We start from the raw sequence: 17,877 nt of genomic DNA on the forward strand, positions 1-17,877 counted from the left end.
ATTAATACATCTCCCTTTGCTGTTTCTCCAGGGGACGGTGCACAACATCTGGAAAGAGTGGGGGGGCCCGCCAAGTAGAAAGCCGATTCTTTTCAGAATCAAACTGAGCCCAATTAATTTTTCATGTATCCTTGATAACTGTTTCATAATGAGCTATGCGTCTTGACGGATTTGGGGTTGGCAGAGCAGGCTGCCCCTGGTTTCTATCCCCATTCAGTCCACTTATAGAAACCAACCCATTAATCAAGCTATCTGGCATAAAACCTGAATCTCAGCTCAGCAAGAGATCAATAACCATCCTAAAAAAAACACAGAACCAGCCACTAATGGGCACAGGTATCCAGCCATGACACTAGTAATTGCTTTAGCAAAAATAAAACTCTGTATCATAATCACCCAATAGGAACTTATATGATAAAATTCATTACTTGTGCCTTGTCAAAAAGTAACATTTACATCCGTTAAAAATATACTGTAATTTTACTATCTAGATATGGCCATTATCTTTCAGAGGTAGACAACGCACCTTTTTGAATGGATTAAAACTCCCTGATTTTGTAATGTGAATATTGAATAATCCAAGTATCACGTAAAATGTTTAAAAATGAGTTATTACACTTATTTTAAATTCAGAGTACCTGAGGGGCTCCTTAATACAATCTTTAGCCCAACTGCATATGACACACGGAGAGCTTGCTGGGCTACGGACTCTGATGTGATGTCAAATTGGTCAGATTTCTACACTCTTTGGCTTAATGGCAAGATTTATAATTCAAATTATAAATTCTTCTCACTTTCCCAGTGGCTTTATCTCAAACCCTTACTGTTTTACCAAATTCAAACCAGTCATTTCACTTCTCAGTTTGCAAATCTCTTTTGGCTCGGCAGGGATTTCTGTGCTCTGATTCCTTCTGAAATAAGAGACCCAGTGACTTTGTCTACGGAGAGGAATTCAGGGCAGAGAAGGAGAGATGGAGGAAACCCAGGACACATATTCTGAATTTATGGCCTGTTTGGTAAAACGTTCCTTCGTGGCTCTTACACAACAGGTGGAAACCTGTTTTGCCCTTATGAGAATCAGATTTTGATTAGAAAAAAAGTCCGGGGAAGGGCTGCTGTTAAGACACTCTTTCACTGGCTGATCATCTGATCAAACCCTGCCAAGATGATAGAAAGTTCTAAGGAATCATCCAGGAACTTGAAGGTGATGTCACATTCATCTCCTCTGACAGCAGGACCAAGAATCATGATGCCGTGTTTGTTCAGTCAGGGGTCTGTGGTTCGGCAGGAGGAGCGCTGGGTTTGGAATCAGGGGTATGAGCAAGGGTCCTCCTGGGTTCTTGGAAGTATTTACAAGTAAAAACGCCTAAGCCTGACCAAATAATTGCTAGTTATATCATAATTTGTCTCTTTCCTTATTTGCTTCAAGAACACCATGAGTCACAGGGAGAAGAGAGTATTTCCTCTTTCTTTGTATCTGTAGTAGCTTCTGGGGACAATAGGTTCTCAAAAGAGAATTATGTGAATACCTGATTCATGGAAGGGTCCCACGATATTTCTTGGGTCTTGATCGCCACACTGGATTTTATGTGTCTTGGTCCTCATTTGCAAATAACTCATAATTTCCATACATGCATGAGATTTCAGAGAAGCAAGTAGCACAGATTTTCAATTTTCATTTTGTTTGCTGATGCCCAGTGTGGATAAACACAAAACACCCTGATAATGGTGTGTTTATAGTGGAGTTGCATAACATCGAGCAAGCGAACTATTCAAACAAATAAATTACGTGACTAAATAAAGTCTGAAAGTTGGGATCCACACTACGTGGCATTCATAATTTTCAACTTTATCAAAATATTTAATTGATTATCAAATGCCATTATCAAAATATTTAATTTATTATAAACCTAAGCCCTCTGTGGCAAAGACAGAAGATAGTTGCTGTTCTGGGGCCTCCTGGGTCATAGACATGATCAACAATGCCAGCAGTTCGAGCTTAGTTAACACCCGGCTACGGCACTAACAAGATGTTTCACCTTAAAAATTATATCGAGATAAAAAGATTCATTTGCAAACCCATCACATATGTATTCACAGGTGGTGGGTGTGGGTCATTGCATTTGGATTAAAAAGCAAATGTCTCTCTCTACATGAGAGGTCACTAGCTGGTATAAGGCAAAATCTTTTCACTGTTCGGCATAATTAAAATATTCCAACAGTGGTTTCAGTAATTTAAAAATCACAGTATTGTTGTAATATTTTTCTAGGCTTCAGGAGCTCACAATTGTTTGGCCCAATCAAATCTGGGAACACTAGAGAAGTTATCACCCATCAAGGTAATTACTTTCAAGTTGAAATAATTACTCTATCAATGTTAATGGTCTTTCAACTTCAATAAAGCACTCACCTGCCGATAATCACAGCTAACCTCTTGCTCTAATGCAATTCCCTCTCTATTTAGTAGGTTATATTACAGCCGTTACAGTGGTCACTTGTCCTGAACAGCTGCTGAATTTCACTTTGATCGGCTGTGAACCATAAAAAAATTGGTCATCTGTGTATGATTTCCCCCTCACCCATAAGCCCTTGCAGAGCTCAGGATATGATCTCTTGGCTGTAATAGGGTACTTCGGGGGCAGCCATCTTGTCTCAGGTAGTGGCTACTTTCCACTTGTGACAAGAGCACAGTAGTTCAATTAACTTCTGCCCTTCACTGCCATTTACAGCTTGCTGTCTCTGCTAACTGGCATATAGCCTGAATTTATGGTCCGGGCCTGTTACCGTGTGGACAAGTTCGTTTTATTTTCATATATGTATTTAACAAGGGTCTGTGGCATTCTTAGTTGCCTTTACAATTCAGTTAAAGACAAAACAACAACATACTGGAATGAAAGGGCAAGTAGCTTCCTCACCAACCGCCCCTCATATACTGATAGCCCACCCTCTGGCACAGGTAAAGCGGGCTGATGTTAGTTTGTAGAATCTGTGTGCCTTGTGAAGTGTGTATGTGTGTGTGTGTGTGTGTGTCTATCTGTCTGTGTGTTATCAAGAGACCTCATGTTTTGCTGATAGGATCTCGGATGAGCAGGGTCCACTGAGCATCACGGTGGGTAAACAGAACTGCATCTAGAGAGGTAATGGCCTGATGAGGACTCTTAAAGGGGAAAGACTGAGATGTTATGGCAGAAGAGGAAATGGGTCAGTGCTAAACCTTAGGGACACAAAAAACATGATCCTGTTCCAGCTAACTTAGAAAAGAAATAGAGCCTAATCCAATACCTGGGACATTACCTGGAAATGAAATGTGTGGTATCAAGAAGCACTTAAATTGGCAAGCTCTGAATTTTGTTGCAAGGCGAGGAATGCTTAAAATATATAAAACATAAGGTATTTCATTCATGACCAAACTAGTATTGTTGCTTTGTATGCAAATCAAAACTTTTTCTACTTTTTCTACTTTTGTTCATTTCCTCCAGCTTCTGTTAGTCCAAATAGGAGGACTTCTGAAGTTTTACATCCTATTTACATTGCCATGTAGAGTTTCTAAAGTACTTTGTGTATGCCTTAATTTACTTAGCGCTTGCAATAGCCTTGTGAGTTAAGTAACATTTATTTCAGATTTGACGATTAAAGAGGAGGACGGATCTATTTCGCGTGTAAGAACATGATCATGATTTGAGGAGGAACAACTTTTGTGAAGAACCTAACATGGTCTGCAAGCAGAAGGATTCAAGAAATACTTTAGAAGTAGAATCAGTCGGATTTCGTGAAAACTGGATATGGAACTGAGGAAAGGGAAGGACTCAAAGATTATCTGGCTTGAGTAGCCAGAAAGATGATGGATCCTTTTAGTTATGGAACAGGAGGTATTAGGGAATAATAAGTAAAACTTAGAGAAAACCAGTGATAAGTAACTACTGGAACTGCCAGACAGACCTCTGCAGAACTTCCAGAAAGAATCAACCTCATACCTTCCAGCCAACCTTCCTCTGAAGATCTATATAAGACAACTTAGATAAGAGAAGATCCAGGTTCTTGAAGAGAATTTGGTAGAGAAACTTGGCCAGGTTTTTCCCCTACTACTTGGGGAGAAGAAATGCGGATACAGCATGCCCCTCTCTCAAGACACAGGAGGGATATCCAAGAGAACAACTTGAAGGAATTGAGGGCATCTGCAAGAAAAGTGAGATAGACAATCTACTCTTTTCGTGAAGATTGTAACTGAGCTGAAGTGACTCGGGGTAATTCTGATGCAGCCACGAGTGTGAAGAAGCATCTTCTTAGATTCCTGTGTGATCCCAAGATTTGGGGATCATGGCTCAGCACAGAAGCTGCTTCCTGCTTCTTATTCAACGAATTCTGAAGTTGTGAAGCTGGCTGGGTCTCTCTCAGCATGGAGGTAAAATACAGAAGATAGGGCTGAACAATCTGGTACTTCCCTTATTTTGTAGAATGAGTTTTCCCCAGGCTTGGAGGATGTCAAGAAAAGAATGAGTTTTTCAGTGTGATATGACCTAGTATCCGCTGACTGCTCAGGAGGTAAGACCGCAGATGTAAAAGAGGCTGTGGGGTGAAGCTCTGGGGGCAGTAATGGTGCCAGAAACTAGCCAGAGAGTGCATTGCCTGCTTCAGGGAATGTGAAACACGGAGTTTCCCCATGCAGGATCTCCATATAACCTCACAGGAAGCACTGACAGATGGAGAAGAACTAGATTCATGATTAAGGCTCTGCTCTTTTTTGTCCAGTTTTCTCTTTTCTCCCACAGTTCCTGGGGAACTAAAAAGGAGGGAAGAAAATAAACAAAATAAAAATATCCTTTCTTTTCTATGGTAGATCTCTTAACACAAGTCAGGCTTTAGACTAGATTTTTTTTTTTTTTTTTTTTTTTTAACACTTGAAATGCATCCTGATTACCAGAACCGGGCTGGTACTTGTCACTGAATGTGGCTGGAAAACCATAGGACCTGTCCTGGAAATTAGTGATGATTGAGCAAGGGAGTCCTGGAGGAAGCTTGTTGGAATAAAGTGGTTTGAGAAAAACAAAGCTCTCTCTAAGAAGTACTTATATGAAGTTCAAGAAGACTTACGTGGTTTGTGTCTCCAGTAATACTGAGCGCAAAACGGATCCCTGATATAGATCTTTGATTGGTACCATCTTATTAGAAAAATGGGATAAAGGTAATGCAAGGCTAATGAATGAAAAGTTAATGTCAGACCCGACATCATTACAATACAACAACATGAATCGCACCAATAAGTGGTCATCGTTTTTGCGACACTTACCCTTCTCTATTTTGTAATCTTACATAAATAATGAGTAACATAGGGGCACCTGGGTGGCTCAGTGGGTTAAGCCTCTGCCTTTGGCTCAGGTCATGATCCCAGGGTCCTGGGATCGAGCCTCACATCGGTTTCTCTGCTCAGCGGGGAGCCTGCTTCCTCCTCTCTCTCTGCCTTCCTCTCTGCCTACTTGTGATCTCTCTCTGTCGAATAAATAAATAAAATCTTAAAAAAAAAATAAAAAGAATGAGTAACATAGTTACATTATAAAATGTGAAAATCTCAGCTAATAGAACTGATATAAAAAGTACAGTAATTGTTCTTATCACCAAATCTTTCTTCATTTTGGAAAGATAGTCACCACCAAAGGAGTCCTTATAGATATGTAGATCTCCTAGTGCATTTCTACTGTCTTATAAATAAGGGGAGAAAAGGCCAAGAGCCATCAAATTTTAAGAGCTAAAATTAATTAAGAACATACATAAAGAGTAAAAATAGTTGACATTAATGTTAAACCCAAATAAAAATAGGATTAAAAACAAATGAATCACAAGGTACTCACAAACTCTCCACGATGTGGCAAGTCGGAAACATCTCATGTCCCTCCACATATCTACTTAGTGGTAAAGAGATCTGAGACAACCACAAGAGAAAATTTTGAATACGTCTTCCTTGACTTTGGGCAAGGGAGTTTGGCAACTAAAATCTAGGAAGTAGAGTTTGTAATTCTGGATTTTATTTCCAGATTGGAAGCCAACTTTTAGTGACCCATATAATTTGCTTACCCCCTCAGCACCGTATGCTTGATTCTACCCAGAAAGTGAAGTACCATCTATCTTTCAGGGTACTGGGCAAATGTATAATCTGGGCTTGATGTTTCATAGCCCTGTGGGATAAGCAGGGGTATACTGAGAGCACAGACTAACAGGTAAACCACCTTTGCCTTTAAATCCCAAGTTATTTCTGCCAGTGCGATGGCAGGTGCCAGTGAGAAAAAGCAAACAAATCTGAATGGTGGCAGCAGTATCGCCAACCTCGCCAGGAGTGTTCCCTGTAAATACCACCATGGAACTTTTGCATGCCAAGCAAGGCTAAATACAGTTTCTCTCCTGACACTGCACAATTCATCACAGAGCTAATTGGGGAGGGAATTTAAGGACTTCTACTTAAATCTTGTTTTCAGTAGTGGGGAGTACTGGTCTGAAGAGACCCTAGGAATCTAAACGTCTCTCTCTTCCCCTTAGAAGAACCTACTTGGGACCAAAGGGATGTGAAACTTTTCATGAGATTGGGAGAGAAGCTGGTGATACATTAAAACCCACACTCTTTCCATTTCTCCTCTCCTGCTGCCTCTACTGCTGCTGCTGCTGCTCCTGCCAACACATATGCTCTCCACCCCATGGAGGGCCCCCATTGCCATTTCTCCATCCATTGCCACCATCAAGAGGATTCATGCATCCATTGCACCTGTTTTATGTGGCTCTCCCAGCAACGTCCACCTGTCCATAAACAACTCTGGGGGGACGTTGGGACAAGCCAGTGATGGCACTACATCATGGGCAATTTATTGGTGGCCCCTCATGCAGAGCTAGGATACCAATAAACAAGAGACTCAATGAGACTATTTAGTGATACCTCTTGCAAGTCTGTGGATTAAACTGTAATCATTCAATTGTGGGGATGGATCCTGTGCCTTGCCAATTAAAAATGTAGTTCTGTTGCTCTGGAGAATGCTAGCCAGAGTAGTCAGTGAAACAAAAGCTTGAAATATTTCAGAGGGCAGGCACAGACAGGGAAGAAGACAGTAAAGATATTTAACTAGTATAGGAATTAGAGAAAAACTAAGTAGAGCCAGGAAGACACTCAGAGCAATTTGAAAGGGAATCATTAGTACATGAGCAGCAGAAACCCAGAAGCAAAGAAACTTAGAAATCTGAAATGCCCAGAAGTAATAAAGTGTGCCTCAGACTTGATTACTCAACTTCCCCTTCAGTCTCTGCTCTGCCCAAGGGTCCAGTCTCGTGGTAGCCTTCAACAATACAGCTGACTGTAGTATTGAGTATTGGCATACTGAATATAGTGCTCAATGACCATTTGCCAAATTGGATTGAATTGTCAATAATCTGTTCTTGACCCTGAAGGTTCATTGCACTGGTTTAAAGAAGTCATGCTGTTCTGAACAGGAAGGGATGGGTTTAAGTGACAGGAGGAAGGATTTGGATAGGATTAAAAATAAAATTCTTCTCTGATGGTAAGGAATTGGAATTACATGGTAGAACCCCCTTCTTTAAATATCTTTATTATTATTATTATTATTATTTTTTTTTTTTTTTTTTTTTAATGCTCAAACACGTTCTCTTGGGATGTAGGAATGTCTGAAGCTCAAAGACTATAGTTTATTTTTCTGATTCTTTCTTTCAAAGATGTCAGCCCATAAAGAGTCACAGTGGTGTCCTGCCCTGGAAATCTGGCTTGCTAATCACAATGTCTGAACACTGGTCCGACTGGTCTATGGGAGATGTCCTTGATTGCTTAACAAGCTCTAATTGGGCTTTTCCTAATGACCCTAATGAAATCTTTTCTCAGGATTCTCAGGGCCAGAGATCCAGATCGGGGGGGGGGGCGGGGTATTCTGTACACACACACACAGATGCAAACATTATAAAATAGGGTGGAAATAGTACTGTTTGCTGATCATTCTGGCTATCCTCTTTAGCATTGCGCAAGGATTACTCTTTGGAAAATGGAAGAGCATAGCAACACTGGGCTGCCAGGTAGGGGCTGTGGGCCCACGGATAAAGGTGCTTAAAGATGCTTAAAGCTTGGAGCAATAGGCCTTCCTCTCTTTTAGGAACTTTTCAGAGGGATAAAAACAGAACCTGGCAGATTTAATACAAGACAGAGTTCATTGTATACTTTAAATCTTGTGTTGTGAGATGAAACTAGCTATGAAAGAATGATGTAGAGGGTATTCCATACGAGAATTTCCAGTAGAATTGTTTTAGGAAATTAAATGTTTAGGCTCAGGCCTCTAAAAGCCATATTTTAAAATCAGAGGTTTAATTATTGCAATATTAGTGCCTTTAATAAAAATATATTTAAGTTAAAGCGTGTCATTCAGAAAGCTGTCAAGAGCTTTTTAGCATTTTACTTTAATTTTTAGGATGTTGCTTTCAGGTAGAAGTTTAGAACACGAAGTCTAACAATGTGGTAAGAAGTCATAGATTTCTCCATGGATCACATATCAACTAAAAAAGATCTGCACTTAAGAACACTGCTTCTAATGCTTATAGTAAAGCCTCTAGGAAGATGTAATGTGAAAGATAGTTAAATATAACATAAAAAATAAAGTATCAGTTCTGAATTCTAAATAAAATGAAGACAAATACTATCTCTTTAATTCACAGGCTGCTTATTTTTTAGTCATATGAAGAAAATTGAACATAAGGAGCGGGAGAAGATACTATACTTTAAACTATTCATTTATAACTGTTTCTTTCAGAGTTTTATTACAATACGTTTTCTCAGTATTATTTAGATATTTTGATAAAGCTGATACTCTATAAGATAACCTTCAGGTATATTTGGGTGCCTAGACTGGGAACACAGGAACATGGTCTGCTTTTTGAAAAATGCTTTATTCTGTCTATTTTTAAGGTTTTGCCACATCTTAAAAATCGCATGTATTTAACTGCTAAGACCACAAGTTTCATCTTTTCCATGAAGACTCTTCAGTTTGAGAGTTTTCTGCTGACTTCTCAGAGCATTTTTTGACTAATTCTTGGTAGTTGATATTCTCTCCTATATTGTGGTTTACGGCTTGGTGGGTGGTGGGCAGAGTTTGGGACCTGAATCACCATGTGGTGGATATTATAGCCTATCATGCACTACTTCTCTGACTTTTTTCTCATGTTCAATTCTCATCTCTGCTGTATGATAAAAAAGAAAGCTCCCTGATAAAAGAACCATCCTATTTCCCTATTTCCCATAGAACATCAGCACATACCAGGTGGAAAGAAAGCTCTCAGAAGATGCTAGTGAACTCAATTAAATTATTTTATGAGCGAGATGATCAACCCAAGAAAATAAGTTATGGTGCATGTGATATCTATACCTATATCTATATCTGTATCTATATCTATATTTATATCATCCAGATAGATCTAGAAATTTTAACTTTTTTTCTCAAAGAGCCAATCATATCATATCTATCTATATCTATATCTGTTCTGAATCTGTATCTATATATGTGTCTGTACCAAATCTGTATCTGTATCTATATCCGTATCTGTCTAATTTTATCTATGTTTCATCCCCCTGAGAGATACAGAGACATATTTAGTATCCCCATTTAATGGATCACACAAAGAGAGGTTCGCTTATTTGCTTGAGGTAATACAAATTAATCGTGGCCTGGAAACTGGTCTCCAGTGTCCCTTATACTCAGTTCCATATCTTCCCTGTGACTACACTGCTCTTTTTCACATGTGAAAGATTTTAGTGTATTTAAGTTCTAACTGAAAAAAAAAAAAAAAAGATAAGCTGGATAAAGAATAAATTTCAACATATTAACCAGATACTTTAAGCATCTGTTACTCTCTTTTCCTAAGTTCTTACCGTCACGGTGAAAGCATGCACAGTAGAGACGTTCAATGTTGGATCATCGGGTCTTTCTTGGTAGACCACATGGTATTGGGAGATTATGCCGTTGGGAGAGTCTGGCTTCGTCCAGTTCAGCAGAACCGAATGAGCACTGGTGGCTTGTGCCCAAGGTGCTGGCAGATACTGAGGTGGGGCTTCCAGGGTCCGTGCTGATGACCACAGACTCTCCACTGACCCCCTGGAGTTGTGGGCTCTGACTCGGTATTCGTAGAGCGTGAAAGGCATCAGAGTATCCGAAGCATCGGTGAATTCAAGGGCTCCTTCTGCCCAGACAAACAAAAGGGACTCGTCTTCAATGCCAGCAGGACGTCTGAAAGGAGACCAGGAAGGCAATCAGGGACAGCTGTACACTTCAAAGGAAGGTTTGCACATAGAGGAAGAAATTGCTTTTCAGAAGAATTTATCCATTCAACTGCTCCTTTCCGGTGTCATAATGAAGACCAGAAGGAAGGGGGCACAAGAAACCTGAGTCAATATCATTTTTTAAGAGCGTTTTTTAAAATATATATTTGGCTAATCATAAAGAATGTATATATTTCCTAGAAAACATGGAAAACACAGAAGAAATAAAGACATTCAAACTGTGCAGCACCATCCATAATTACATTTTATTGTATTGCCTTAGAAATTTTTCCTTAAAAACACCTGCCTATGCCGTATATAGAAACACATACATTATTTAGAAACTTAAAAAAATCAGAAGCATAGATGTAAGCACTATTAAGACATTTAAAAAATATTTCTGGGGGCACCTGGGTGGCTCAGTGGGTTAAAGCTTCTGCCTTTGGCTCAGGTCATGATCTCAGGGTCTTGGGATCGAGCCCCGCATCGGGCTCTCTGCTCAGCAGAGAGCCTGCTTCCTTCTCCCTCTCCGCCTGCCTCTCTGCCTACTTGTGATCTCTGTCTGTCAAATAAATAAATAGATTTAAAAAAATATTTCTGGATCTTTGTGTGTTTATATGTATGTGAAGTGTATGCATGTGCACATGAATTATATTGCACAATTTTATTTTTTGCACATCTGGAAATCACACTATATAGAATTACTGGAAGTTGACATTATTGGGAATTCGTACCCTTCTGTAGTAGCTGGACTGCAGTAAGTATTCCGATTGTTTCATCTCCCTGTACCCACGTCTATTGCTAATGTCTCCTAAACTCACTCTGAACTTGGCCGTATGACTCTCATTGGTCAACATGACACTAGCACACATGATGAATGCAGAGACCTGAAAAGTGTTTACACATTGAGGGCGACCCTCTTACTGCTCCTAGAACAACAAGGTCTTTGTGTGAAAAAAACCCTGGCTAGCATCGTGAAGGAAGAAGAATGATGAAGAGAAGCCCACGGTTCTAATTCTTTTACCTTGCACAATGTTATTTTGCATATGCTTCTAGGATATTTAAAAAATGTTTTGAATTCACATCTTGCCTGTCATGCATCTTCTCTTCATCTGAATTTTCTCTTCTTTAATTAAGCCATTACCCTTCAAAGTAAGGACTGTTCTTTCTTGTGTTCATCAACAAACCTTTACTGAGCAACCCTGGTTATTCTATGCTTAAACTATAATATACACCACACTTTATACCAGGAGCAGAAGTACGCATTCTTTCTCTAAAGGAATTCAAGGATGAGTCGAGAAGATAAAGCTACATGCAAATTAATGAAAATAACATGATAAATTATATCACACGAATATGCTCTAGAAGATCTTTAAAGGGCAAAAATCAAATTCCTTTTAGATGTCTTCTCCAAGACCTAATAAAATTTACATTACACTCAAAAAATCCTCAGAAGCCTGAGGAAGGGATTCTTCAGTCCCATCTGTAGATTTGACTGATATAAAAACTAAGGCCCGTGCATACTATTTGATACTCAATATATAGAACATAAAACATCTAAGCAAGAGAAATGGATTTCTCAGTTGTTAGTATAGCTCCAATATCTGATGTTTCATTTGGAACAGTTATTTGCTCACCTGGATATAAAATCAGGATAAAACAACAACAACAACAACAACAACAACAACAAAAATCCCACAAATAAAAAAATTAAAAAAAAAATCTGGTTAGCTGCAGACCTAATCAGAAGGGAAAACTCTTGAGGAATCATGGTTGGTCTATTTCTGTATTCCCAGACTCTGAGCCCTGTAGATTCTGTAATTTTTTTTTTTTTTTGAAGGAGTGGCCAAAAGACATGTAATTCCATGACTTCTCTGCATTTTTGCCTCATCTCTATTAACTCTTTTTACCTACCAGGGTAGTATTCCAGGTTGGGGAAGAATGTACCCAAGAGATGACCCTCTCCTCTCCTACTCAGCTTCTGCTCTGTAGTTGAGAGAGACTGATGGATAAGGCAGTATTTTCCAGGCCGTTAGGAGTATTTAATGAACATGCTCTTCAGATGCCAGGATAGTCACATGCTGCCATATCAGATTAGCCATCAAAATGGAAAGGGTTATTAAGGCAAAGTAAATGACAGTACCTCTCACAAAAAGGCAGGATATTTAAAATCTCTGGCTTTGGGAATTTGATGATCCTCAAGTTGATAAATCACAATGACCTAAGCATAAGCAATGACAAGCCTCCCGCTGGAGACCATAGAGGCTTCCTAGATACCTCTCAGTGACCTGCAATTAAGTTTCGGCAACCCACCTCATTATTCCTTGCTACCACGCGAGGGCCAGATTCTGCACTCAGTGTCGGTTTGCAGGGTTTGGCCTTTGTACTTGCTGCAGATACTAGGTACCAGGTGTGTCATTGGGAGGGATCCATTCTAATGAGGACCACAGGGCTCACAGCCAAGGACTCCTCTCTGAGTTTTTAAAAGGTGTTTGCAAGGAACATAATACAGCAAACAAACATAAACTTCTATGGGGAAATAAAATTGTCTGTGTTGTCTGGCTTCAACCTTTCTATGACAATTCAATTAATTTTTATTAAACTCTCATGAATTCCCACATTGAGGTCTAGTTGTGGTTGTGACATTCTTTTAAAAATTGCCTGTAAGCATGAATTTTAAAAAATCTGTGCTATGTGAAAGATTAAATATTATGTAAGCTTCAAGTTTACCTACCAAAACAATTAAAAGATGTAACCTGGTTAAGTACTTCTTGTTACTATTGAATACTCAATAAAGTAACATTATATTGAGGTAAATACTCCATCTATGGTATTAAAGAATAGAATCTCTTCAGGTCTGGATGAACTTTGAACAGAAGAAGTTAAGTAGATGGCAATTATTCTCAATTTATTTAAGATTTAGGCTTCAACTGTTCATTTAACTGGAAGTGTTTCCTCCTGAACCTTCTGCGTTTAGGGAAATCACATTTTCAGTTCTCTCTGAATAGCCAAATGGTTATTCTATGCTTAAACTCACTTGGGAGATATTTCAGTAATGAACGCTCTTTTCCGACTAGAGTTAATTTAAGGCTGCTTAACACTAAGAAAAAAACAAAAATAAGTATTAAAATTAGGAACCATCTATTTTAAAAGATTCACACTTACGTTTTCTTACTGTAGTACAATCTTAAAAATAAAAAAACAAAACTCCTTATTCCTGTATTTCTGCAACAATTCTTAGCACTTGTCTTCAGAAACAACCGAAGCAAAATCCTGTAACTCAGCTCATTTCCCATAGCAATTTCAGATTATGAAAGTGCCACTCTCAATTTATGAAGAATAATTAAGAATACTAATTTAAATATAAAACCCAAAACACCTAAGTTGTAGGTCTAGGCCTACAACCACTTGAATAGATGATAGTGGGCAAAACTCACATGTACACTCAGTTTCCATTTCACTTTGTGAACTGGAATTAATAACCTTATAGTGTATGATGTCCTAGCATTTTGGTAAGAATTATATCAAATTATGCACATGGAAATCCACTAGGTTAAACATAACACATGATATAAATGAAGTTATCATAGAAATGGCGTCCAAAGCTGCTTTTGGGAAGACAAATCCAGCAGTCACGTGAAGGCTGCATTGAATGGGAACAGGTATGTCACATGGTGATTGAATGCCAACAGGTAGTCACACAGTGAAGAGGTCATCTCAACAGACCCCATGAGAATAAAGATAGATCCTGAACTACAATTGATGGTAGAGGAAATGGGAACACAGGTGATTTACCAAATACCATTGAAGGTTGAATCATCCGGCTTCGTGGAGTGAGTAGATACTCTGGTGTTGGGGGATGAGATGTTAAAGATCATTTAAAAGTGTTAAGACGTAATCCCACTTAGAATGGTAGTGATTTGCCACCCAACTGGCCTGTGCTTACTCTTCCAGCTTCCTGTTCCAAATTTCTATTCCATCTGATATTCCAGTCATAATCCAATGCTTGTCTACAGTTCCCTTCTATTCCATGATGGTTCATGCTTCCACGGCTCTGCTATGTCAGTCTGGTTCTACAATTCCTCGTCACACACTTTTTTTCATCCTCCCCCTTCTATAGGTTAACTCCAATTCATCTTTTAAGCTCCACCACAGTCACTTTCTCCAGGAAGTCTTCTCCTTGCTTCTCTCTCAGATAGAATTATCATGTTCTCTTTTGTGCTAAGTCTTTTTTCAGCTGATTCACTTGTAACAACGATAATGTATTTTCTTTCTTTTCTATCTCCTATACCATACTGAAAGCTCCTTGAAGGTGAAGACTCTCTCTTATTTATTTGTGTATTCTCAGCCCCTAGGGAAGCATGACATACTATAATAAGCAGTAATTATTTTGTAAGCAATGACTGGGTTATGTCCATCATCCATCACCCATGGTTGACAAGGAGAGACCAAAATTCTCTGAAACCCGGTTAACTAGAAAAAATGTTCCCATTATTAATTTGTTGTTTCTGAGCAATAACCCTTTCCTTCAATAATGGTTTTATGATGGTGGACCTGGGACTCTGCAATGGCATTTCTGCTTTCTCGATTGAGTCTATGTTGAGCTCTGCCAATAGGGGGCGCCACAGGGAGCTCAGAAGACTGAAACGGAAAAAGTAACTGGCTCCTTATTCTTTGCTTCCTGTTTGCTTGCTGATTATGTAAGCATCTCTCCAGCCAGGATTTTTCACCCTGAAAGTAATAAATCCTTCCTCCTTATGAGAAGTTTGAATATAAAATTTTAACAACACTTGGAAAAACTAGCTTTATCTCCTGCCTTCTTCCCAGACACCTGAATCAGTTGGAAGCTGACTCCTCCTCAAGTGTCTGCATGGGGCTGGGGGTGGGAGTGGGAGCTCTCCCCTCTAGTTACTAAGTTTTTAAGAATTCTAGCTGTCTCAGTCCCAAGGGTAGTACGTGTTTCCTGCAGTTGTCACCCGCATGATATCTTAGAGCTCACTTTTTATCCCTCCAGTTACCTAGTTAACAAATTTACAACTACTTAACAATTCTGTATGTTAAACTCAGTTCAAATAACCATTGTGGTTTCTGTTTCCCAATCAGAACTTGCCACAGGGAGTGATGATGGTGTTTACAGAAAGAGAGAAATAGGAAAATCATAAACAGGGTGAGGATTGATTTGCATCTGGACTAACAATTTATTATTGTCTTTATCATGCCATATGATATGTTTGTTGTGAAAAGTAATTAGAAAATATGGATGAGCAAAAACACAAGTACAGGCAGTTCTCAACTTACGACGGCTTGACTTATAATTTTTTTTTACTTTATGACTACGTGAAAGTGATATGCATTCAGTAGAAAATGTACTTCACATTCTGAGTTTTTATCTTTTCCCAGGATAGCAGTATGCCCTAAGATACACTTTCAGAATTTGGGGCAGTGGCAGTGAGTGGCAGGTTTTGTCAGCCGCACAATCACAGGGTAAACAACTGACACATTTACAACCTTCCTGTAGCGACACAAACATTCCATTTTATACTTTTAGTACAGAGTTCAATAAATTACATGAGATGTTCAACACTTTATTCTAAAATAAGATTAAAATACTATAAAATTTATTATAAAATATAAAAATAACAAAAATATTATTTGTTAGATGATTTTGCCCAACTGGAGGATAATGGAAGTGTTTTGAACACATCTAAAATGGGCCAGGTTGAGTCATGATGTTTGGTAAGTTAGGTGTATTTTTATTTTTTTAAGATTTTACTTATTTATTTGAGAGACAAAGTGAGAGCACAAGTGGGGGAGGAGAAGAGGGAGAGGGACAAGCAGACTGGTGAGCATGTGGAGCCAGACACGGTACTTGATCATGACCTGAGCGGAAATCAAAGTCCAGTGCTATTTCAAATGAGCCACCCAGGGGCCCCTGGTATGCTAGATGTATTAAATATATATATATTTTAAAAGATTTTAATTACAGGGACGCCTGGGTGGCTCAGTTGGTTAAGCAGCTGCCTTCGGCTCAGGTCATGATCCCAGCGTCCTGGGATCGAGTCCCGCATTGGGCTCCTTGCTCAGCAGGGAGCCTGCTTCTCCCTCTGCCTCTGTCTGCCATTCTGTCTGCCTGTGCTCGCTCTCTCCCTCTCTCTCTGATAAATAAATAAAAATCTAAAAAAAAAAAAAAGATTTTAATTATTTATTTGACAGAGATCAAAAGTAGGCAGAGAAGCAGGCAGAAACAGAGGAGGAAGCAGGCTCGCTGCTGAGCAGAGAGTCCAATTCAGGACTCAATCCCAGGACCCTGCGATCATGACCTGAGCTGAAAGTAGAGGCTTTAACCCACTGAGTCATGCAGGTGCTCCTTAAACACATTTTTGACTGATAGTATTTTCAACTTACAATGGATTTATTGCGATATAACCATAGTAAGTTGAGGAGGATCTGTATTTAAAAGGATTGTGCTTGGGGCACCTGGGTGGCTCACTTAGTTAAAGGTCTGCCTTTGGCTCAGGTCATGATCCCAGAGTCCTGGGGTCGAGCCTGCATTGGGCTCCCTGGCCTGCTTCTCCTTCTGCCCCTCCCTCTTCTCGTGCTTTCTCTTTCTCAAATAACTAAATAAAAATCTTAAAAAAAATAAAAATAAAAAAGGGTTGTGCTTATCTCTGGGAGATTAGCATTGTTCAGTTATTTTGTTGTTTCCAGACATTTTTTATGCACATATAAATGTAAAGAAATATTCTATATATTTAAAGAAAAACAGAATCATCCTTGGCATGCTGTTGTACAATCTGCTTCTTTTATTATCACGAATCTTTTTCCTTATCCTTAAATATTTGTAACAGCCAGATTCGTCTTCCTAAATCATGGTACATCTTTATTGTACATCTAGGATGACTTCCTACTTTTATCATGCTTGATATTTAACACAGGACTTCCACATACTTTACTTCATTTAATTCTTACAAAATTCTAGGAGGTTATTCTTTATGTTTATTAGCCTAACTTTACATAAAAATGAAGCTTGAGGAATATAATGACTTCCCCAAGGTCACATAACTTTTAAGTATTTGACCCAGCACCTGAAGTCATATCTTCTGTCTACAAATGCCAAGCTCTGTCCACTTTTTTACACTGCTTTTCTGTTTTACTCGAAAGTTGCAATGGCTTACATTGCTTCCAAATAAAAAATCTAAACTCTTAGCCTAGTATTTCAAGTCTTCTAAAATCTACTATCAAGCTGGTTGTCAAAATTCTCCCTATAAATAACAAAGGGTCCAGCCAAGCTTGACCATCACTTGAACACTATGACTTTAGCATTGGGAATTTGGTTCATTCTATTAATTTTATTCACCTGAGATATCTTTGCCATCAGGCTCTGCTTATTAAAATCCTGTCCACTATAAATGAAATAGAAAACAAAATCCTGAAAGGGACCAGATGATACATGAAGATTTCGTATAGATGGCATTTCAAGTCAGTGAATTATAAAATAATGTTGACAAACTAGATAGTTTTTTAAAAAAAATAAATGCATAGATTTCTCATTCTTTAAAACAAAATCAAGTCTTATATTTAGATATAAG

At 38.8% G+C, this 17,877-nt stretch overlaps 1 protein-coding gene across 1 annotated transcript in view; it reads right to left on the reverse strand.

The window, feature by feature from the left end:
- The window catches only part of USH2A (usherin), a 673,955-nt gene that overhangs the window by 83,697 nt on the left and 572,381 nt on the right, over positions 1 to 17,877 (reverse strand). The window contains exon 60 of the mRNA XM_059413329.1: positions 9,902 to 10,256. Coding sequence (XP_059269312.1) covers positions 9,902 to 10,256 — 355 coding nt within the window. The remainder of the gene's footprint in view (positions 1 to 9,901; positions 10,257 to 17,877) is intronic.

This window comes from Mustela nigripes, chromosome 10 (genome assembly GCF_022355385.1).
Source record: "Mustela nigripes isolate SB6536 chromosome 10, MUSNIG.SB6536, whole genome shotgun sequence".
Classification (NCBI taxonomy): Eukaryota; Metazoa; Chordata; class Mammalia; order Carnivora; family Mustelidae; genus Mustela; species Mustela nigripes.